The 24,007-nt window shown below is 34.6% G+C and overlaps 4 protein-coding genes and 1 long non-coding RNA gene across 9 annotated transcripts; 4 read left to right on the top strand and 1 right to left on the bottom strand.

Annotated features, from left to right (window-relative positions):
• The first annotated feature begins 184 nt into the window (after positions 1-184).
• On the top strand, positions 185-2,287 carry LOC140883820 (uncharacterized). Its single transcript, XM_073290412.1, has 3 exons — positions 185-963; positions 1,155-1,404; positions 1,878-2,287. Exons 1-3 carry the CDS (start codon positions 215-217, stop codon positions 2,070-2,072), a joined length of 1,194 nt encoding a protein of 397 aa, XP_073146513.1. The 5' UTR covers positions 185-214; the 3' UTR covers positions 2,073-2,287.
• Positions 2,288-3,548: 1,261 nt separating this feature from the next.
• Positions 3,549-9,655, top strand: LOC140880317 (uncharacterized). The gene is made up of 5 exons (XR_012149629.1): positions 3,549-3,827; positions 4,004-4,059; positions 4,183-4,481; positions 4,686-4,787; positions 9,290-9,655. It is a non-coding gene; the product is annotated as an uncharacterized lncRNA (long non-coding RNA).
• A 2,211-nt stretch (positions 9,656-11,866) lies between these two features.
• LOC140884996 (nuclear transport factor 2-like) lies at positions 11,867-14,959 on the top strand. Its single transcript, XM_073291907.1, has 9 exons — positions 11,867-11,985; positions 12,116-12,250; positions 13,016-13,265; positions 13,368-13,882; positions 13,974-14,079; positions 14,166-14,287; positions 14,374-14,442; positions 14,531-14,609; positions 14,716-14,959. The coding sequence occupies exons 1-9, from the start codon at positions 11,962-11,964 to the stop codon at positions 14,784-14,786; spliced, it is 1,371 nt and encodes a 456-aa protein (XP_073148008.1). The 5' UTR covers positions 11,867-11,961; the 3' UTR covers positions 14,787-14,959.
• Positions 14,960-16,591: 1,632 nt separating this feature from the next.
• Positions 16,592-20,059, top strand: LOC140881834 (uncharacterized). 5 transcript variants are annotated; one of them, XM_073287441.1, is made up of 5 exons: positions 16,592-16,704; positions 16,988-17,920; positions 18,219-18,356; positions 19,079-19,327; positions 19,709-20,059. In XM_073287441.1, the coding sequence occupies exons 2-5, from the start codon at positions 17,015-17,017 to the stop codon at positions 19,820-19,822; spliced, it is 1,407 nt and encodes a 468-aa protein (XP_073143542.1). In that variant the 5' UTR covers positions 16,592-16,704; positions 16,988-17,014; the 3' UTR covers positions 19,823-20,059. The 5 variants fall into 5 exon arrangements, with proteins under 5 accessions (XP_073143542.1, XP_073143545.1, XP_073143541.1 ...); XM_073287444.1 differs by having other exon boundaries at positions 16,596-16,704; positions 17,006-17,920; positions 19,088-19,327; XM_073287440.1 differs by having other exon boundaries at positions 16,596-16,704; positions 17,006-17,920.
• A 299-nt stretch (positions 20,060-20,358) lies between these two features.
• On the bottom strand, positions 20,359-22,007 carry LOC140881836 (uncharacterized). Its single transcript, XM_073287445.1, has 3 exons — positions 21,150-22,007; positions 20,840-21,018; positions 20,359-20,706 (listed from the first exon to the last, which is right to left on the bottom strand). Exons 1-3 carry the CDS (start codon positions 21,918-21,920, stop codon positions 20,574-20,576), a joined length of 1,083 nt encoding a protein of 360 aa, XP_073143546.1. The 5' UTR covers positions 21,921-22,007; the 3' UTR covers positions 20,359-20,573.
• Between the last annotated feature and the right edge of the window lie 2,000 nt (positions 22,008-24,007).

The raw sequence follows: 24,007 nt of genomic DNA, 5'->3' as shown, positions 1-24,007 counted from the left end.
TCAACAACGTATCAAATTATACAATTTCAATAATAATTGTGGATCGAGTATTTTCGTCATTTGATATACGCAATTAGCCATTACATTTGAGTGACATGGGCTATTGTACTTCTCTTAGTTGGGCTTAGTCGCAACAGCCCATGTTCTAGGGTCATTTCTGACTTTTCAGTCTATTGACCGTTGCACCCGTCAGCAGTTGGTATCTGTCTCCTCAATGGCGAGCACTTCATTTCTCGGCGACCGCCTCCTCCTCCCGCCGCCCTCCGCCACCGCCAACCGCCGCCACATCCGACCCACCATCAAAATGTCCAACAACACAAGTCCCATCACCACCCTCACCAAAATCCTCTGGGGCCCTTCCCTCCCACCCCAGCTCCTCGTCTCCACCGCCCGCGCCGCCTGGTCCACCGTCTGGCACCTCATGATGTCCCAGCTCGCCCCCTCAGACCCAACCGGCCGATACACCCGCCCCGCGTCCCAATTCCGCAGCCCCTCCATCCAACCCCGCCCAAACCTCCACCTCTACGTCGGCCTCCCATGCCCGTGGGCACACCGCACCCTTATCGTACGCGCACTCAAAGGCCTCGAAGGTTCCATCCCCGTCTCCATAGCCTCCCCAGGCGCCGATGGCTCCTGGGAATTCAGGGGCAACTCCATTTCCGCCACGAACAATGGCATGCTTGTTCCTGGTACCGATAAGGCAAATGGTTGTAAAACATTGAAGGAGGTTTACAATCTGCGGCGCGGCGGATATAGCGGCAGGTCCACTGTTCCGATGCTTTGGGATTTGGACAAAAAGGACGTTGCTTGCAACGAGAGCTATGATATCATTGAGCTATTCAATTCTGGATTGAACGAGTTGTCGTCTAATCCGGGACTAGACCTAGCTCCTCCTCCATTGAAGAAGAAGATCGAAGAATGGAACCAAATTATCTACCCCACTATTAACAATGGTGTCTACAGGTTGTTGATCATAGCCATCGAAAATCTCTCTGTAATTTATAAAATCTGAAACACTAGATGTTAGGAGCACATCCAGACTTTACATCCAACGGGCTGTGGATTTGGGCGTGGCAAATGCATAAATTTCTTAACTTTTTGTGTGATTTGGTTACGAGCCTTGATTTGTGTGATGTGATTTGTCTGCACAATAGGTGTGGATTTGCGCAGAGTCAAGAAGCTTACGATACCGCGGTGAACGAGTTGTTTAGTACTTTGAACATGGTGGATGAGCATTTGGGGACCTCAAGATACTTGTGTGGTGATGCCATTACACTTTCAGATGTGTGTTTGTTCACGACTTTGATAAGGTTTGATAGTGTGTACAATGTTCTGTTCAAGTGCACCAAAAAGAAGCTGATTGAGTATCCAAATCTCCACGGATACTTGCGTGACATATATCAGGTTAAAAATAGTTTGTCTTTTCACATTTTGCCACTATATTGTTGAGGTAAATTGCATTTCGGTAGGTATTTCGATATGATTGAAATATAGTGATAATGAAAATAGAAGCAATTAGTATGTGTAGATGAATGCATCACTCTTGCGTCTGTCAACCATGCTGGAAAATGGATGTCTGTTTTAGTTTGAACACAATCTGACCACATACTTGAAAGTTACACTAGAAATGAAACCAATTTCGGACAAGGATTCCAATAATTTCTTGACAGGGTTCTTTAGATTATTTTGTTTTTCACACCATTGGTTTGAATGCAATCTACCTTATTTTTGGCCAAGAACATCAATCCGGTTTCTGGATGCTCGTAGAACCTGGGGTGAATTTGTTTCGGTGACACCCAATTTTTTTAAAAATTGCCATGACTTTTAAATCTCAAAGTATATGGGATCTTGAATTGTTTGATCTTCTTGTTGACCAGATCCCAAAAGTTGCAGAAACTTGCAATTTAGAAGCAATCATGGATGGATATTACAAGATCCTTTTCCCTTTGAATCCAGGCAGTATTCAACCCGTGATCCCATCCGATTGTGAACATGATATGCTCAATCAACCTCACAACAGAGAATCGCTATCGCCATTGATTCAAGAAGATGTAAAGGTGTTTTCTGTGTAGAAGATGTGTCTGTAAATACTACATTATTTGCTCTCTCAACCTGGCTTATCTATTTTACAGGTTTGATTTGAAATCTCTCTGTTCATATTTTTCATATTTAATTAATAAAGCATCAAATGTTAAAAGATTCATAAATCTAAATATCTTCTACAAGAACTATCTTTGTTCGATTGAATAAAATGTTTTTGTTAATCTAATAAAAACATTTTCTTTAAGTCAGTATGATTCCATAGTTTGGAATAAAATTCTTTATAATAATTAAATTCAAATCTCAATGGTAATTTATTTGTGAATGTTAAAATATAATTTTCAAACGTTTGAGAAGATATATTATATAGTTATTGATTTTTCTAATTTCAGAACATATGTTCATCATGGGTGGCTTGGCTTTGTAATTTATGTCTGGGAAAAAATCTTTTGTGTTTTAAGTCGGAAAAATAAAACATAATTTGAAATTCAACAAGCACGGATCAAAGGAGTGATGTGATTCGATTTCGGTTTAATAAGTGACTGAAAACTTCAAATTGCGAAGCCAATTATATTTCCGTACATGTGATATTTGACAAAAATATTTTCATAATCGGATCGGTGATCAAACCGGTCTACTTTAAAAAAACGATAACCATTCAGACCGTTTTAACCGGACGATCGGATCGAAAAATCGTTTATATAATATAATACTAGTATCGAATTGCACGCGTTGCGTACTTATACAATACATTTTAGCGTACACGTGTTACATGCTTGTACGGTTTGTCTTTGCGTACACATTTGCGTTCATATACAGTCTGTTTTTTATTAAATATTTGTAAAAAAAAAAATTAAATCATTGAAAAAAAATTAAAAATAAAAAGGTCACACCAACATAGCAACTTGATTTTATCTCACACTTAATATATTTCATGGCAAAAAAAAAATTAATAATATATTTAAAATTTTAAAAATCTAAAAGTTGTATATAAATAGACAAAAAAAAATATATTTACCATAGTTTGAAAACTAAATAACTATATAAATATATTCAAAATATTAATTATAATTATATATTTTTAAAAATAAATTGATTATTAAAAACTCTAATATTATTAAAATAATATTAAACGGGTATAAATTCTAAATAATCATGTATATATAATAAAATAAAATATTAAATTAAGCTTTTAAAATAAAAAAAACTAATTTAAAAAAAAATCGAAAAACTGATTGAACCGATTTTTCGGTTCAAGACCGGTTTAACCGTAAAAATGATTTTTAAGAATGTTTCGTATCAGTGACCGATTTCTGGTCAAAGCACAATTTTGAAAACATGGGTTTTGACATTTGGTGAGGAAAACAACCAAAATATCAATTTTAAATTTTATATATATTGGTGTTTGACATTTTTACTCTATATATATTTTATTTAATAAATTATAGCTATATAATTATATTCACGATATTAAATTTAAAGACAACGTATTTTTTAAACCCATATCTCCTGCGTATCTTATTTAACGCTCGTTCCATTCCCCAAACTCTCGATTTCAACCTCCAAACCATCTACCTTGCCACTCCTGATTTCATGTCGTAGCAGCTCGCTCACAGCTGTAAATTAGTCGGTTACCACCGTGGGTTTATACCCAAGCATTTATGCTATCAATCGTGCCCTAAATTGATGGATTAGAGCTCAATTTCGTGATAAACAACATCGAGAGCCTTATCCATGGAATCTTTGTCTGCAAAATCGACGTTTATATTACCCAGGATGCTCATCAGGTATCCGACCACTCTGTATTTAATTTTTTCTTGTTGTTACGATAAATTTATCGGTGGAAATGAGTTTAATTGGAAACGTGGGGCTGACTGCGGGAAGCCCAAAACTCAGAAGCCCTTTTTTATTTCCTCTGAAGTCCAATTTGTTCGGCAAAACTAAGTAGCATTTCTAGTTCCAGGGCGAAGAACGAGTCTGGATTCGAGTACTCAGTCGGAAGAAGAAGAGGAGAGTGAGGTAAAAAGGGTTTATACTGATTTTAGTGATATAATACTGAATTCCTGATCAAGGTTTGATTATTTGAATTAACTCTTTTTCAGATCTTTTGTGATAATTTCAATCTTGCGTTGTTTTATATAGGTGAAGTTTGCACCAAAAGCTCCGGTGAAGAAAGAACAGAAGCCTACCCTGCCTAAAGTGTAACAGTCCCGGATTTCATGTTTGATACTTTGATTCTTGACGTGGACTTGTTCTATGTATATTGAATTTATTATGTGTTCGACAGGGAAAAGGTTGAAAAAATAAATTTCTTGTGAATAATACTAACGTCTCATGTCTCACAGTTGATGGCAGAAGAAAGAGGCCTGAATGTTGACATTGCAGGTTTCGATGTGGCTATGGATAAGGCAAGAGAAAGGTCAAGGAATGCTCAGAATAAGGTGTACGATTTGTGGTTCTACTTGTTCATAACTCCATAGATACATGACATTAAATGTCGTTAATTTATTGTTTGTTAAAATTGAAATTTTTATATTGACGGATGAAAAATTGTCGATAATAAGTTCCGTTCGAAATTGGTAGGGTATTATTTGTGAATACGATCTATAATAACTCTTGGAGGGTTCTTTTGTATAAATTAACAGCAAGCTGGTGGTATTATAGCCATGGATGCTGATGCAACATCTGCGTTGCGCAAAAGAGGAGTTGCTGCTACGGATGACTCGTTTTAGTTCACGAGGTTTCAGGTTTGTGCCCTGATGGATTTGTATTTAACGGGTTTTTCCTATGATTCTGTTATTATTCGAATCCACTTCATGAACTATTAGTTTATTGACACTAGCATTTATTTTATTATTTGATGTGAATCACCTTCCTGATTTAGTTGCTTGTTATGGGCATGCCTATATATGATGACATTTTATTTTCTTTTAAATTTAATCTATGTTTGTATGAACCTATCATAAACTATTGTATTTTGACGCAATTGGTGGATTTTATGTTTTTGTTTTTTCATTTTTTTACATACATGCACTGAATTTTGCCACATTTCAGTTGGATCTGAAAATTAAAAAATCATTTTGACTCTACTGTGCTTTTTATGTGGTAATTTTGGGTTGGCTCTTGGGTCTATTGTTCATCATCGAGATCACATTTGAATTTCACTGCCAAATTACTCGTTCATCTCATCAGTCTTCAGACCGAAAGAGAGTTTTAGAATATGCTGTTTACACGACAAGGGCTTCAATATTTGATGAATCGATTTGTTGTTCTTGGCATTTGTATGGTTGTAGTCCGGTATGCTTTGGTTTGTCATTTGTATACCTGTCATGTGGTATATAATCACATTTCATTTCCTGAAAAATCATTCTAAATAGTAGTCAGCTCAATCGATTAGTTTTGTTATTACATAGAGATTGATGACTGTTAATATTTAATATCAATGTGAAAAGCTTCTATTCTTGGAATTTCTACTAAGAGCCAGTTGTGCTCATCCACAACTTAATTAATGATAGAATTTTACTTCGCCACTTGCCTATTTGTGGTAACCTCTGAGGCTAGAATTAATGTCTTATTAGCATTTTTCTCAAGTCCTGACTCCTGAGCATTCTAGTTACACATTTTGAATTATGCCTGCGATATATTACTGTTTGGACCTTTGTCATTAACACCATTGTTTCTGAACAGAGTTTTTTGTTGTTGAAGACCCAATAGTTATGAATCAGTGTTCCTTTTGTTGGAAATGGATTTCCAATCTGCTTTTGTTTATTATAAATATGGTTGATTATTCTACCGATTGTTATTTGCCTCTTCCGTTGAGTGTAATGACAATATGACATACATCATTATCATTGCAATAATTTTGAAATGAGAGTTATGCTGATCTAAATTGATTGGCTAGATCAATTGGCCTGAAATTGACTAGTTACCTAGTCAACCACTTCTTTAAAGATGAAAAAATTTGATAAATGTTCTTACAGTTTCTTAGGTACTTGAATTTGAATTATCCACTCCCTAACTATTTATTGTTGTCATGTGAAGAGAACTGGGAATTACTATTTAATTCTTATTGGACTAAGGAAGTGGGGACAGAAATGAAACATAATCATATTTTGTCTTTCATTGCGTTATTTGGTTTTTGTTGTCAGTTTGCTGGTATAATCATGATTAAGATGGATTATTGTTGTCATTTGAAGTATTGCTTGCATTCTTCTTTCTCCTTTAGTTTTTAGTTGTCTTTTTAAAGTTATTGAAGGGAGTTATTCCGAAATTAAAGTATATGACCAAGGACTAATTTATGAAGCATTCTTTAGAGTTCTAAATGCTTGTTTGAAATTCCAACTCTTGTAATTATCCAAATGTTGGGAGGTGATCCTGTAATCAGTCAATCTAAAGGGGGCCATAACTCTGTAATCGGTCAATCTAAAATAGGTGTAATCTGGCTATTTATGTTCCATGATATTGATTAATTTCCTATTGTTTCAAGAGACATGTTATCATACTGTCTTTAGATTAATTAAAGCAGAAACGATCTTCGGTACGTTTTCTGTAACAGATATACATTTTTCTTGAATCCATGTGGCTACTACTCTCTACTTTACCTGATATGTTTATTCCCACATTTGTTTTTGTTGCGTGTGTTTCGCTCGCAAGCGCACGATGTCAAGTTATAATATAGAAATTTAAGTCCAGGTCGATCCCACGGAGAATGAATAAATGATATTATATCAAATATTTGCAACTAATAAAATCCTAATCCTATGTAGAGCTACGAAATTGATTTGATTTTTATAAAACTAAAATTTGCAAGAAACAAAACTAAATAACCACGAGTTCACGAGATGAAAATTCAATAAACGATGAATGCTAGAGGTTCGACTTCACTTGACTGTACACCACAATTTACTTCTAATGATTGTTCAATTATAAAATCTTCTAATTTATTAGCCAAAAATCACTATTATTTTCTACTACCTCTCTCGAGTGTCAAGCAGAAATTCGTATTCAATAATAAACTCAATATCTCTATAAAGTTCAATTATTAAATCCGGTAAATAGCACAAGAATTCTTCTAATGACTTCTATGGAGTTATATGTCTCTCGAACAATATAAACACCAAAGATGTATTTTCATATGTCGTATTCAAAATCTCCTCTCTCGAATGATAGATTCTAAACAAAATATCATTCAATCTATGGTCAGTAAATTGAAAGCATTAAAATCAGGAAAACACAAATAAACTGTGCGAAGAATTCAAATATATAAATCAAAATATCTCAATCATGGTTTCCAGTCAAGATCCGTCTACCTCTAGACTAAGAAATTAGTTCATAATAAATTTGAAGATTAAACAAAATATGTTTTTCAAATACTCCATAAAATTAGAAAAACAGAATTCACAAAGAAATTAGAACGAAGTAAGATTAGGCTTCTCCGTCGCCGGATGCCGCCCTCTTCCGTCTTCGTACCGGGTTCTCGAGCTCCTGTTCTTCAAAAATTCCAACGCCGACTCGTTCCCTGCAGAATTTCTGAATGTCGGCGTCTCTCATTCATTTCTTCTTTTATATCTTGCTTCCAAGCCCATAAAAGCCCATCAATCTTGAACGTAAAGATTTTCCAAAAAAATCTGATCTAATTCCCAAAAATACGTAGATAAGCAAAATATTCCAAGTCCCCGCAGATGCACGTTGAAAGAGCGCAGATGCGCTTCTCTTCGTTCTTCAGTTGCTGGAATTTCACGCAGATGCATGAAATAAGGCCGCAGATGCGCCTGTTTTGTCTTCTTCAAATTCCTGGAATCTCTGCCTCTTTCCGCAGATGCACGAATTAAGCCGCTTATGCGCTTATTCCTCTTCCAGATTTCTGGATAATGCCGCATATGCACTCTTTTTACCGCATATGCGCCTAATCCTTGTTCTCAAATCTCAAATCTCTGCCTGTTGCCGCTTCTGCGTGACTTTCTCATGCGTATGCATCACTTTTCTTCTTCAATTTCCTCTTCTTTTTATCCATAACTTCACCAACTCACAAATCCTCCTACATACACATAAACAACAACAAAACCGCATAAATCCGCTCGAAACAACACAAAGTTCAATTTAAATCATAACCAAATTTAGTGCATAAAATTCACTTATCAGTTTTGTGTTTTTCTCATAATTTAAGTGATGAGATTCTGTGTTTGGTGCAGATTGACTTGACTTCACACATTGTTAGTGTTTGTTTGACTCCGCTGCAAACAATTTAATTTATTGAGCTAACAGCTTTGATATCTATTATAATTTACTTTTGTTATGACTTGTTATTAACGACTCTTTTGTCAAATTTCTGTCCCCTCATGAAGCTGCTGGATCTCTCTGTACAGAATGTGTGGATTTCTCTGTTCTGAAGAGAAAATTAGGGGTCAAACAATTAAAGATAATATCGTCTCTCTTTTTCGCCTAACACAGAATCTTCCATTTATTTCTTTTTAAAATTCTTGACTTGTGTGGAATCATGGGCAACCTTAGTTCCACCATGAATTAAGAATCGTGAATCGCATCTTATAACTAACACATTCAATTTTCTCCACACATGTAGGAGTGGAAAGTGCAAAACCGAACCTAAAGAGCTCACAAGTGACAGTAAAAGGCATCATGATTCTAAATCGTTAAACTACCCCTATAATTTGATGTCATGTTCTTTTTCTCTCCTTTTTCCCTGTTGATTGAAGACATCATGATTTGTTTGTGTGATGACTGGGGTTATGTAAAAGTTATTTGGCTTCGACTTCTCTTGAAACATTCAAACTTTTAAAATTCAATTTGGACAAGATTTTGTGGACAGTTAGAGTTTTTAAGGATGATGAACAGATAAACAAGTATTTGAGTTTGATGGCTGAGAACACAAGTATTTAACAACATAAAGTAAAAAATTTTTTGTTTTTTTTTCATTTTTGTGATTATTTTTATAAGATATGTTGATTTTATGGATCAAGTTATGGTTTGAGTTTATTAATAATTTTATGTTTTTGTTCTTTCATATAATGGAGTAAATTCATGAAGGGCCATTTGAACTGCTTCAGATTGAAAGAACAAGAGTTGACAATGTTATTTTTGGAACATTGTTTACTAGATAAACGATACGTACATTTATATAAACTGATAAATCATTCACTAGGCAATCATTGTTCTTGGTTTTCTGTGTTTTTTATGCCAAAATCTGTGATGGGTCTTGTTTGCTTATTGATTTTATGATTTAATGTTGAAGGCTTCGAAGAGCTTGTTGAGTTTGGTTGGGATTTTGGACGAGTATATTACGTTGAAGGAGCAGAAAGTATGGGTGGATCAAGAACAAGGCTGTTTGGAACAGGAGAAGTTTCGGGTTTAGAATCTGCTCAAGGGGATGCTAGATGTCATGAATGCGAATAATTCTAGTGTTGTTACTCCCCCTGCGCTTCCGCTGCCGCCCTGCTTGGCATCTCCGAGTCAAGAAAGTTTAGTTGTGAAACTAACTTTATTTTATAGCGTTCATTGATTTAAAATTCGATTATTTTGAATTTTGAATGATTTATAATGTTGAAAAATTGTATATTAATTTTATTTTCGAAATTTTTAATTTTGAGTGATTATAATATTAAAAATTTGTGTTTTTGAATTTTAATTTTTTTTTTGTTTTACATCTTAAAAAAGACAATGGTTTTTCACCGTTGTCTTTGCCCAATAAAACAGTTGTCTTTGCAAAACGATAACGGATTTAAATTGTTGCAAATCCGTTGTCGTAAGTCTCAAAAGACAACGGATTTAAACTGTTGTAGAACCATTGCCTTATGTCTTCAAAGACAACGGATATAAACTGTTGCAAAACCGTTGTGATATGAAACCAAAGACAACAGATATAAACCGTTGTCGTAGGACATGCTTTTTACAATACCTACAATTACAACGGTTTTATACCCCTTACAACAATGGATAAAGTTTTGCGTTTTTCTTGTAGTATTAATGCAGTGGGATCTTTTAATTACTTTTTTAGCAAATTGAGATATGACCAATGAAAATATTACTAATAAAAAGAACACAAAATTGAAAATATTACTAATAAAAAGAACACAAAAATTTATGTAAAACAGTTTCACATGTCAATTTTGTGATATAGAATTTTTATCGGAATAACCATTAAAAAAATCTAATTTTTTGTTATAAAAATAAGTATAATTAATCTCTCTAACAAGATGCTACTTTTTTTAAAAAATAAAATAAAATAGAGTACTAATGATTACAAGTACTTGAACATAAATTTGAGTTATATTTATATTTTGGTGTGTATATGCAACATGACCAAAGAAACTCGAAAGATTGATGAGATCAAAAAGTAACTTTTCGGATGAAACATTCAAGAGAATTTATAAACCATGATAATGTTATAATTATGATGATAATTGTGATTACACATTAGATTCAATCAAGTGTACAATTATTTTTGCGCCTAAGGGGTGTCCAAGTTGGTGGAGTAGGTGAACTCTTGGCCATAGGTCAGGAGTTCGATTCCTCCCGCCAACACCTTCTTGGACTAGCCTAACCTGTCACACAAGGCTTGTCTAGTGTGGTTTACCTGACTAGCATAATTTGCAGGCTATTGCGTTAATCCGGAGGTTTACCCAGAGCGCCCCGAAATGTAGCGGTTGTGGGTTCTCACGTCAAAAAAAAAAAAAAAAGTGTACAATTATTTCAAACTATAATCTAAATTTTATAATTCATTAATCTCTTTATGTTGGAAATGAACAAAAATTTTTTTATGGAGGTCATTTTGTCTTTTTATAATTGAAAAATAATATCCACGATGCACATAAAAATATTGGTAAAATTAGAAACTCTTTCTACTTCTGACGATTTTCCGTAAGTTTCAATGTTTCATGTTATATTTATGAGTATATAAAACACAATTTTCAAAATTCAAACATTAGACCTGTATATTTATGATAAATTTAAGTTTTGCAAAGGCTTATTGTTATTATTTTGATAATAAAAAGCCTATATATACCTTAAAGATTAATTTTATTTATTGTATTATTTTGACTTTCCATTTTAACTTGAAAAAACTTGGGGATTTATGAACAAAGTTTTAAGTCAATTTATACTACTCAATTTAAGGATAAAAGATGAAAATCTATTTAATCGTATGAAGATTAGTTTCGAGAATAGTTTATGAGATATGGAGAAAGGAAATGTTCTAGAGTTTATATTTTTGTACAACAACATTGTTTTTGGATATTTTAGATATTAAAAGATAATAATAAATCTAAAAAATTTCCATTGTTACCATCTTTTCAACAATTAATATATTTAGTACTCCACAAAAACTCCTATGAGACTATCCCAAGGGTCATTTTTATGAAAATAGTATCTTATATGGATTATCCATTAAAAAATATTACATTTTATGCCAAAAGTATTACTTATTATTATAAATATGGGTAGGATTGATCCGTCTATGAATGAGACCGTCTCACAAGACTGTTGACCTTTTTATATGTATCCATTTAATTCGCGCGAACTCTAGGAGATTTGATTATTTTTCTAATTTTTAAAATTAAATCAAAATATAATCTAACCTTTTAAATTAGTGTAAGAAAGCTTTTTTAAGTGATAAATACATTCGAAGATACACCGATCGATATTATATTAAAACTCACAATTTGGATATGTGATCATATAAGTATCAATTCAATTTATAATATACGATCGAATTTAACAATTCCATCCAAATTCAGATAGGATCCCTACGAAATTCAAACTCCATCAGACGTTATCTCTCTCTCTATATATATATATATATATTCCATCTTCCAAGAAATTCATTCATAAACTCAAGACTCTGAATACTAAATATTGCTCTCAAATAATTAAATTCGATCACGGGTGATTAATTTGATAGAGAAGACAATGAATCAATACACAGCTACTCAGGTTTGATACAATACGATCTTTCATGTCTGTTCGACATATGAGAACTGCTACGTAGTAGATTTAACGTTTTTTTAGCTTAGTTTTCTTTTTTTAAAAGATAGATATTAATTTAGATTTTTCTATATTTCAGGTTGGTTCTTACTTCGTGGATCAATATTATAAAGTTTTCAACGGGAAAAGGGATCATGCACATAAATTTTACACGGATGAGAGTTGTATACTCGTAATTGATGGGGATATCAAGAGATCCGTCTCCAAAATAGAGGTAATTGATCTAAATTTTTTTTTTTCCATCGTTTTGTTTTTTTTTTTTGGAAAAAGAATATGATATTAATGATTTACAAAAGCGAGATGTTTTTAGGACAATTGGACTCCTTGATGTGCGATATACGCATTATGCATGCGGCATGCCACTGATATATTAGATGTAGGGGATACTATTATTTGAAAGAAACAAAAAAAAAAAATTGGGGCCTATTATATATGTGCAATTCATTAATTCGTAAACCGAATCAAACTAGACCGACCCATCAAATTGTGGCTTGGCTTTGTGATTTTTGGCTTTGATCCGTGCTGGTTGAATTTCGAGTCGTGTTTTAATTTTCTGATTTAAATTAACCTCAAATTAACGAGGCATGTGATTCGATTTCGGTTTAATCAGTAGACTGAAAACTTCAACAAATTGCGTAGCCAAATTTAGTTTTAATTTGTCTTTTTAAAAAATAACATCAACCATTTTAGGGCTCTGTATTGGTGTTTGCTATTTTTAGTCATATATTTTTCATTGAATCAATTATTATCTAACCATCTAAGTAATAATGTTTTGTTTTGTTTTGTTTTGTTTTTAACGATGTATTACAATATAAATATTTAAATAGATTAGTCGGATAAAATTACATATTAATTGTTTATGAGTTATAGTTCATCTAGCAATAAGGGATTTAATTATTTTATGTTCAAAAAAAAAATAATGTTTCGAAATTACAAATATATAATATTTCATGTTCTATGATCTTTTCTAATTTCCCAGAAAATACATGAGCAAATCATGTCATCCAAATTCATGGAAGTGGAGATCGATACAACAAACTCCCTTGAATCACTTAATGGAGGGGTCCTCGTGGTGGTGTCCGGTTCTCTTCACTCGAGTGACTTCACAGGCTCCAGGAAATTTGTGCAGACCTTTTTTCTTGCTCCACAGGAACAAAAGGGTGGATATTTTGTTCTCAACGATGTGTTTCACTTTATGCCTAATTGCATTTTCCATGAAAGTACACCGGGTAAATTTTACTATATATGTTTTATGCATTAATGTTTTATATATATATATATATATCTCATCTCAATCTAAAAATTTGTGTGTGTTAATATATATATACCAGAATGTGACAATGCATCAAAAGAGAATTCGGTGGAAAGTGTGAGCTTAGTTGAGTCGGTCGACGAAGCCGTGTTATCGATGGAAAGTCATGTGTGCTTGGTTGAAGAATCAGATCAACTTCTTCAAGCATCGTCTGATTCTTTGGATGAATCAGATGACCTTACTTCTGGGGATGAATCAGAGCAGCAACTTGAGAAGACTTCTGCGGATGAATCGGATGAGTTGAAATCTCCGCAACTTGAGAAGAAGACTTGTGCGGATGAATCGGATGAGCTGAAATCTCCGCAACTTGATCAGAAGACTAGCTCGGATGAATCGGATGAGCCCAAATCTCCTTCAAAGGAAACAAAATCGACCGATTGTTCCATGATATTCGAAATGTCGGATTTTCCTACCTTGCAAGAACTTTACGCTGTTGCAAGACCAGTACGTGACAAGTTGAATCATGCCATTGACAACAAATTAGTTCAGTCTTCTTCCGAACAAACTGTTGAGACACACACTTACGCTTGCCTGGTATAAATTTATGTTACTTATGATCGATTTTCTTCCTGTTGCATGCCTTTTTGTTTTTGTTTTTCAATTCTTTGAAAATTGAAAGTTGCAGGTTAATGGAAAATCTCAACCATCTATCAGAAATGGTGTGGCATCTATGAAAGAGGTGACCCCAACTTTACCCAAGTTTGATTTGGATGCTAAGGAACCACGTTCGGGTAACACTTTGTATATGTCGTTTTTCACTTGGTTAATGATTTATTATTTGCACATGGGCTTGATTGTGTGGATTCATTAATTTTAGGGGAATCAAACACAGTTTACGTGAAGAACTTATCGCCAACTCTAACAAGTCTTGACGTATTATATGAGTTGAAGAGGTTTGGGAAAATAAAACCCGACAGAGTTTTCCTGAGAAACCATCAGGTATATATTCTTAATTCTGATACTATATGCTTGAATATTGTATTTGACGGATGTTTGAAGGATTTACTAAATTTGCACATGGACAGGGAAGTAGTAGTGCCTCCTTCGCCTTTGTCGAGTTCCAAGACGCCCGAGCTGCTGCTGATGCTGTAAAGGTATGAATCATATATACCAATTCAAAGGACATGTACATGTACCTGATTTATATATTCATGTTACAATTCTACTTTTGTTCTCTTGTAGGCGTCTCCGATTCAAATGGGTGGAAGGCGAGTTTACATAGAGCATAAAAGATCGAAATCTGGTGCTTCTGGTGGTGGAAGTATGTGCTTAATTCAATCCGCATCTATTTCGTTTTTTTTCCCCCTTAAATCTTCTAAGTGTAGAAAAGTTTGCTAACAAATTTGTCTTTGACATGGATATTGCAGGAAGGGCAGAACACTTTGGCCGGAGTTTAGGAAGGAATCATTTGCATAATGGCAGCATTAACAACCAATGAATTTAAGCATTAATATGTCCATTTGCTTATGGTTGTGTAGCATAAATCCTCTTCAATGTAGTGTTGGGCATCTGAGGTTGTGGTGTTGGTTGGTTGGTTGTTTGTTATTTCGGATCCTTATTTTTTGTATAGACTATTGAATATTGATATCATCTTCCAATTTACTTAATAAGCAAATTGAGATGTTAATGATGAAATATTTAGGAGAATGAATAATTGGCCATGTTGAAGATTAACAAATTTTTTTTTGTGGTGTCATTTTGCAATTGAAAATTTATTTACATGGTGCACATAAAAAAGAGTTAAAAAAAAATCAATAACTCCATTTGTCAATTCGATAATTTACTTATCGATAATGTTTCTTAAGTTTCAACAAACTTTCATGCAAATTATCACTAAGATAATGTTCCCTAAGTTTCAATTAACTTTCATGCAAGTTATTATTAGAAGCAAATTGTATAAATCAATAATATTTGGACCATTGAATTTTATTAATTTATATAGATATTAATTAGTAGATAAATTAATAATTTATAATTTTAAAAAGTTCATTTAATATGTATAAATTATATTCACAGTTTTTAATGATTGTTATAAGCTAAATAATTAGAGCTGTCAAACGGGCCAATCCATGGCGGGGCGGGCCGGCCCACCAAAAACCCACCTTTTGGCGGGTCGATGGAGGGCCGACCCACCATCCTGGCAGGCTGAAAATCCTCAACCCAACCCAAGGTGGGTTGCGGGTTAGGCGGGCCGGCCCGCGGGTTGGTTTACGACAAATAAAAATAAATAAAAATTATTATAATTAATTATAAATATCATTTCATAAATAAATATTAATAGAAACATATTAATAAAAATTTTAATTATTGATTTTATGTGTGTAAATTTTATATAAAGTAATTAATACAAAAAAAATTCACAACTTTTATTAAAAAATACATATATCACAATAAAAATAAAAATAAATTATTAATTCTCCAGCCCCGCGGGCCAACCGCGGGTCGCGGGCCTAGGCGGATTGGCCCATCTAAGCCCACCTTTTGTTGGGTTGAAAAAATTTCAACCCAACCCACTTAAATTGTGTGGCGGGCCTAAACCAAATTTACGACTTTATAAATAATACTCATTTTATTAGGGGTGTTCATCGGCCGGTTCAGTTCGATTTTCAGTTTTTTTATTTCGGTTTTAGAAATATATAATCCGATATCCGAACCGTTTTCATTCGGTTTGGTTCGGTTCGGTTCGATTTTCTACTAAATCGGTTCGATTATTTCGGTTTGACATAATTATTTTAATTAGTATTATAAATATATTTTAAAATATAATATGCTATCTTTTTAAATAATTTCTATGTAAAACCTTTAAATTCAAAGTCTAAATAACTTAAATACACAACAATCAACTAAAAATTATTAAAAATAATTCTTTATTTGAATAAATATCATCTCATAAAATATAATAATATAAAAAATTATTAATTTAATAAAATTTTGATTTTTTCGGTCGGTTCGGTTTTGAGATATATAATTCGAAACCGAACAAAATGAATTTCGGTTTTAACATTTATATCCGAATTTCAAATTTCGGTTTTCGGTTCGGTTCGATGTTTAATTTTTTCAGTTTAAATTTACAATTTTTTCGGTTTTATCCGAAGTTTGAACAACTCTACGTCTTATCGACTAATCAAATTAAATTAATGTAAAAATAATAAGAAAATTAAATTTGATGAAAAAAAAAAAACATCATCATTAGTTATTTTTATTTGTTTAATGTTTAATCCTCTTTATCCATACACAATACATATAATCGGAAACCTAATCCGACTTTGGATTATTCGGAGGTCTTTTCCGTGGTAGTGAGTTGTAAAAGGGTGAGATTGAAGTTTTTGGATTTGGAAATTCCAGTTCGAGCCGAGGTATTGTTTTTCACGTCTTTGTTCCTGAGGTTGGGATAAGATTAATCATGTACTGGGAAGGGGTCGTTTTGATGATGTTATTGAGCTGTGGTAACCTATTTCTGCGATTCACTGTGTGCTTGCAAGCGTATGTTCTTCTAATTTTGTGCGCCACTGACAATGAAACGGGTGGCTGAGTCATATCTTGATCGGTGGATATGTATGTGAACGAGGATTTTATATGTTTAATGTGAAATATTCTGTGAGTTTTTGAATTTTTTATTTTTGTTTTGCTAATCCGCAGGTTTGATTGATGCTGTAGGCACTCAAAATGGTTGGAGAGATGCGGAGAGTACACACCTGCTGTCACTTTCGGCTCATATACAGCCCCTTGCTCTTTGCTGTTTTGGTATCGGCAATGTTATTACTATCAAAGGTGAGTGTCACTGTAGGAAGTGAAGATCAAGATACCTCAGAAATCATTTCACGATTCCAACAATACCTCCAAATCAACACCGCCCATCCCTCACCCAACTACCACGATGCAGTGCAGTTCATTGTCTCCCAAGCAAAGTCATTGTCCCTAGAATCCAAAATCCATGAATTCGCAAAGGGGAAACCCATGGTTCTCCTCAAGTGGGCAGGCCGAAAGCCTGAGCTCCCCTCCATCCTCCTGAATTCCCATACAGACGTGGTGCCTGCTGAGCACCACAAATGGGAACACCCCCCTTTTGATGCCCACCTCGACCCATCCTCCGGCCACATCTATGCTCGTGGCTCTCAGGACATGAAGTGTGTAGGTCTTCAGTACCTGGAAGCCATTCGTAAGCTCCAGGAATCTGGCTTCCACCCATTGCGCACAGTTTATCTTTCATTCGTTCCGGATGAGGAAATAGGTGGCCATGATGGGGCAGAGAAGTTTGCAGACTCTGACGTTTTCAGGAAAATGAATGTGGGTGTTGTGCTGGATGAGGGGTTGGCATCCCCGACTGAACATTACCGCTTGTTTTATGGGGAGAGGTGCCCCTGGTGGCTAGTAATCACGGCCACTGGAGCACCTGGTCACGGGGCTAAGCTCTATGATAACACTGCCATGGAGAATCTACTGAAGAGCATTGAGAGTATTAGAAGATTCAGGGCCGCTCAATTTGATTTGATCAAAGCTGGACTGAGGGCTGAAGGAGAGGTTACTTCTGTTAATATGGTCTTCTTAAAAGCCGGAACCCCATCTCCGAACGTGAGTCTCTTATTTCTTTCATGCCTTGTTTTGCTGTCATTCCTTTTCTAATACAGCTGATACTGCCTATGTCGGTTTTAATGTGCTTCGACAAGATCAGAGTCTTGCTTATACTTTCATTTACCGATCGAATTTTGGACAACCTTTACTCATTTTGCACGATATGAGATACAAATGATTGGACTTCCTGTATTTTATTCTATATGAGTTGGACACAAAGATCGACTGACCATCACCATTCCTATGCTTCTCTGGTTCAATGGTACGTGGAATATGTTTAACTGGTGTTTTTTGTCAGGGTTTTGTCATGAATTTGCAACCATCTGAAGCTCAAGCAGGTTTTGATATCCGAGTTCCACCAACTGCAGATGCAGCATCCTTGGAAAGACGAATTGCTGAGGAATGGGCTCCTGTTACGCGTAATATGACATTTGAGGTAAGAAAAATATAATTCAGTAGTGTGGCATATCTTTTTGGTTGTATAAAACCATGCCTTGAAAGTTATGGCTAGGTCAGTCATGCAGATATTCCTTAAATTTAAAAGGATTCAAATACCTCTGTTTGTCTCATTATTCTGTAGTTTTAGCCTTCTTAAATCCTATATATGAGTCGAATTGTATTAATCTAATTTTGAAGTAGATTGACACTTTTGAGCTTCAATATGCGTACTCAGTAAATTTTGAGATGTTAAATTCCATCCACTTGTTAATGGGTGTGTATGGGCCACTCTTGGTAGTTTTGTCCTACTATTGAAGCAATTTTATGAGGAACAATCATATTGTGAAAAACGGTTAATGAGATCCTACCCTTAGGGTAATATCTTAAATTAATCATGCATCCAATTATTTACATCTCAGCACATATTTGTAATTAATATTATAGTGCTGACATGGCAAATCATGGGTCGTTAGATCTCTTGTTAGGGTAATAATATCCTTAAGGTAGGTTGAATTAAACCGTGAAGAACTTAATAGATCAGCAAGAAAATAAAATGGCTTGTAAATGACTAGCTATTGCTGTTGCAAAACGTTAGAGGTTGCTAGTGTGGCTGACCTTCTTTGTCTCATTTATTTAATTTCTACCTGTTAATTTGTGTGGGTCTAGTGATTTAGGTAATTTATATTCAGATGAGAGGGCACTCTTTTAACTAATTTGTAGCTGGGACAGTTCAAGCAGAGGGCAACTTTGTATGACAAGTTTGGGAAGCCAATTCTCACAGCCTTTGACAGTTCCAATCCTTGGTGGATGCTGCTAGAAGAAGCGATAGAAAAAGCTAATGGGAAATTTGGAGAGCCCGAGATATTTCCGGCTTCAACAGATGCTCGCTATTTCAGAGATCGAGGCATTCCGGCAATTGGCTTTTCTCCAATGGCAAGGACTCCTATTCTGCTTCACGACCATAATGAGGTGACCTTTTATTTTCTTTTAGTTTGAGGGGTCTGAGAATTTTTCATATGGTTTTTCAATATGAATAATAATTTGGATGTTGCATTTGTATGACCATTCAAGATCAGTTTAAATCTTTTCAGTTGATGAATGTTTTGTCATCATAATTGTTCATTTGTCGATATCTTTTAAATCCAGCACATATCATCATTTTCTAGATCCGCCATTCAGTTTATTATGCCAGTAAACACCTAAGTAGCTATTTCCGTGTTCTCCCATTTTCTTCATCTTTTATTTTTCATCTGGCAATTGATGATATCTACCTTTGATATACATGCGTGGTATGTCCTGATCTTACAAATGAAAGCAGACAATCTCAATTTTCTTACTCCTCTTTTGCAGTTTCTGAACAAGGATGAGTATTTGAAAGGCATTACAATTTATGAATCTGTGATTAAAGCCTACACAACTTATGTTGAACCTACTAAAGATGAGGCCTCCAGAGCGGAATTGTAAACTTGCAGCTGGCTATTCATCCCAGAATGCGAAAGTACAAGTGTTCAATCGTCTCAATCAATGGATCCATGCCGTGGTTGTGAAGAAGCGTGGTGGACTAATAATTAACTTTGATCTATGTTTTTTGTTCTATGTTTTTTGTTTGGTAGACACTACAGCGTTGTCATTAGTCAGCTATACCCGCCAAAAGGGTTTGAGGAGATGACATATCTTATGCAATAAGATCCAATTTCTCCATGTATAGACAGTATCTGTGATGTATTTTGTTTGCCTAATTTTCAGAATTTAAAGCTGAACAAATTGTGTTTTCTATACCTATAATTGGCTATTTGGTGAATGTTTGCAGAAATCACCGCACGATTGTTTTCTTCATGTTAAATGGATATTGGCTCTTAATTGATAGGTGCATGTGGTATTTGCCCTGTTTTTGACTTGTTCTATATTTCATATGATGCCAGCGTTTCATTGGCCTTTGATAACTAGAAAGAATCATATTGATTGTTACAACTTAGATGAGATTGTTACAACTTAGGTGATTACATGCTTGATAAGGTACCTATTCCAAAATTCCAATTCCTGGCATCTAGCTCCGGTAATTATACAGAATTCATGCTAACATGGAAACTTGTGTTACTACACATTGAACGACAAGCGATAAAATTTTATAGCAAGTTATACCCATCTCTCCTGTTCCACTTCAAACTAAGAGCATCTTGTGTTCCTACTTGGGATTGTAATGCGAGCTCATCTTTCACCAAGCACTTGCGGAAGCCATGGATCCCTGTGGAAAGAGTAGAGGCCTGACATGGGTATTCTCTGCAGCATTGTTTTCTTCCTCATCTTCTACATCCCAGAGAAAACTAGCGTAGGCTGCTTGTACGTGACTGGTAAAACACAGAAAAGATGGAAGCTTAGGCACGAAAAATATAAACATATATTTGGCCAAGCTTTATTGTTACTGAGGTCCTACATGTCTGATGAATGTGTTATAGCTTCAGATTACTTGCTTTTCCATACCTGTTTTCTGATGATGCTTGAATTGCTCTTTCAAAATAGTTCGTGGCTCGCTCTTTGTCATGTTGAGATTCCCATATTAATATTGCATATTGTGACAGAACTTCACCATCTTCAGGATCAGCCAAGATTGCTCTGGAATAGTATTCTTCCGCTACCCGAAGGTCTCCCTCTCCCTTTCTCTGCACAAGACCGAAGTGTTGGAAGGTAAGTTTCTTTTATGCAATAAAGTCTATTGTTAAAACTGTTTTGGCTTAAATGAAACAAAGTCATTGATACGTAAAGCATTCGGCGAGACAGAAAAAGGACTCACCTGGTACAAGAATTGAGCATAATTTCTGAGGAACAACGGATTTCCTGGATTTTGTTCCAACACTCGCTTGTAATATTCTTCCATGCTCACACCCTGGCTGTCGCCACCGTCTCTGTCGAAGGTAACAGGCCTATAACTTCCGCCACTACCGCCGCCTGGGCCATATCCACCACCATCAAGAAAAGTGGCATCAGAAACACCAAGGCCTGCTGCTAGATACATCTTCCCTTGATCACCTTCGGTTTTCAAGCTACCATAGCCAATCATATCGGTTCTTTTCTCTTTCAAAACCAAATTTTCCACCTTGAAAAGATTCCCACTTTCTTCCACTTCAAAATCATCATCTTCTTCAGCGTACTCCCCATCGCTATCTTCACACTCATCATGAGTCCTCATCTTTCGATACGAGATAGATGGGATTGCCTCTAAATGACTTCGGACAGGTTTTCGAGCAACTTTCTTGAAACACTGGCTGGAGAAACTGAACTCGTCAACTTTGTATGAAGCATCAACCAATTCTTCCAGGTTCCCTTCGGATTGAACCCTTCGAAATCCTTTGTTCGAACTTGAATCTGGGGTGGTTTTTATTTCACCGACGGAAGGAGAATGTAGCGAAAATTTGCTGAAATTCTGAGATCCGCCACGCGGAAGCGTGGTGTGTTTCACGGTGGCGCTGTGATATTCAGATTGATGATGGTGATTATTGGGGCTTTCGGTGAAAGATGAGAGAAGGGATCCAAGAATTGGTGTAGATGAGCTCCTTAACATCATCTCTTTGGCTTCGCTGTTGAAAGATTTTATTTTATTTATTTAATTTATCGCTTTGATGTTGCAGAAAGATCGATTCCCTTTTTACTATATATAGAACAGAAAACTGTGGAGAAAAAAGGAAAATAAAAAGAAGAAAATTTAAAGTGAAATTTCCTGCTACATACAATTCATGTGCAAATAGACAAAGTGGTGAAATAATGAATGGTGGAGAATGCACAATCTAGCTGTTGAGGAAAAAATATCAGTTTGTTGGAAAGGTCAATTTTGATGCATTAAAGAGAGTCATGTGCTCCTAGCCCCTAGGGATGATTCATGATTAATGGATCGGGTCCCTAGGACCCAAGGTTCTAATCCGACCCTTTAAAATCTTGAATTTTCATTTACATTTCGATCGGTTAAATCTTAAATAAATATTCGACTCAAGTTTAACATGTTAAACACTTAAACTTAGGGGTGATCACGGTGCGGTTTGCGGTTTTTTCGAATAAATTTAAACCGAATTGTCACTTGCGGTTTGGTTATATATTTTTTTTTAAATTGCGGTTTTGCATGTAAAATCGATTTCGCGGTTTTGGACGATTTTAAGCGGTGGCGGTCGGTTCGCGGTTTTTTTTTATGATAAGTAAAATAGAAAAAAATAGAACCATTCAAATTATTTAAAATAATGAATGAAAACTATAATAAACAAAATAAAAATATACTCCCTCCGTCCCATATATAATGTCTTCTTTGGATTTTCACACAGATTAAGAAAAATTTATTGGAAAATCAAATTTTATATAAACTTTCTATTTTATCCCTATTTAATGTATTAAAAAATGATTGCACAATTTTCAAGATGTAGTTAATAGGGGTATGTTAGGAAATGAGTGTAAAAAAATATTACTAATTATGGTATATGACTATATATTTGGGACAAATAAAAAAGGAAACATGGACATTATAATTGGGACGGAGGTAGTATAAAATAACAATCAAGCGACAAATAACAATAGAGAAAGAGGAAAAAAATTGAAGGAGAGTTGAGATAGTGGAGGTGGCAAAAGTAGAAAATCTATTGTACGTGTATATGTGCTCGTTATTAAATACAACTATGCTAAATAAGATTGTACACGGCGGTGCGGTTTTGACCAAATATTATAACCGCAACATGGGGCGGGGGTTTTTCATTTTTTTCTTAACCGCGGTTATTTTAAAAAAAATAAAATAAAATGGTGCGGTGTGATACTATCGGTTCGGACGATTTTTAAAAATGTTTGATCACTCTACGTAAACTTGTCTGACAATTATATTTATGATATATTTTGACATCTCTAATTTTGTATTAATGCAATACCAACGAAAGAATAAACATAGTAGTTGAAGTTAAGGTTTTTATTGCCAAATTAGTTAGGTCAAACTAATTAGTCTACACTTTCGTCTTGAAGTTCTTTATCATCAAACATTTTAGAATATGCTGATATAATTTTTACGCTTGAATCTTTAACTATAAATAAGAAACGAAATGATATAACACTTGTTAAATGATATAGTTTGATCTATATTCTTATAATCAAAAGTATATTTATTGTTAGGATCAAACACTTATCATTAGGCTAAAAGCTATATTAATTGTTAGCCAAGGTTCAATTTTATTTTCTTATAATTGTGACAGCGCAGATGAGTCGGGCTGTTAAGCCCTTGAGTTCGGGGAGGGCGTTCCTTACTCTTGATGTTGTCTCATATCTTTTCGAGATCAGTCTTATCATTTTTCTACCATCGGTCCTGTCCCCAACAAAGATAGTATTACCCATTAAGATATGATGTCCTTATTTTATGGCCCTCCTAACCAACCAAATCCAACAACGTAATATCAGCAATTTAACACACTAAAATTTTTAATAAGATCATTCATCTTATTACTACTTTCACTCGTCAAACTTTGAACCCAACATTTATCATTTGGATCGTACTGGACTTTACAAAAATATTGGCTAAATATTATATTAATATTAAAATTTTAATTGATCGGATCTTATAAAACCTTTCATCCTACTCGCCTAAATAGGTCGAGTACGAGTTAGATACCTATGAGTCTTCCTATTGAT

The sequence above is a fragment of the Henckelia pumila genome, chromosome 2, assembly GCF_033568475.1.
Source record: "Henckelia pumila isolate YLH828 chromosome 2, ASM3356847v2, whole genome shotgun sequence".
In the NCBI taxonomy this organism is placed as follows: Eukaryota; Viridiplantae; Streptophyta; class Magnoliopsida; order Lamiales; family Gesneriaceae; genus Henckelia; species Henckelia pumila.
Note: the sequence above shows the minus strand (reverse complement) of the source record. Positions and strands in the feature narration are given on the sequence as shown.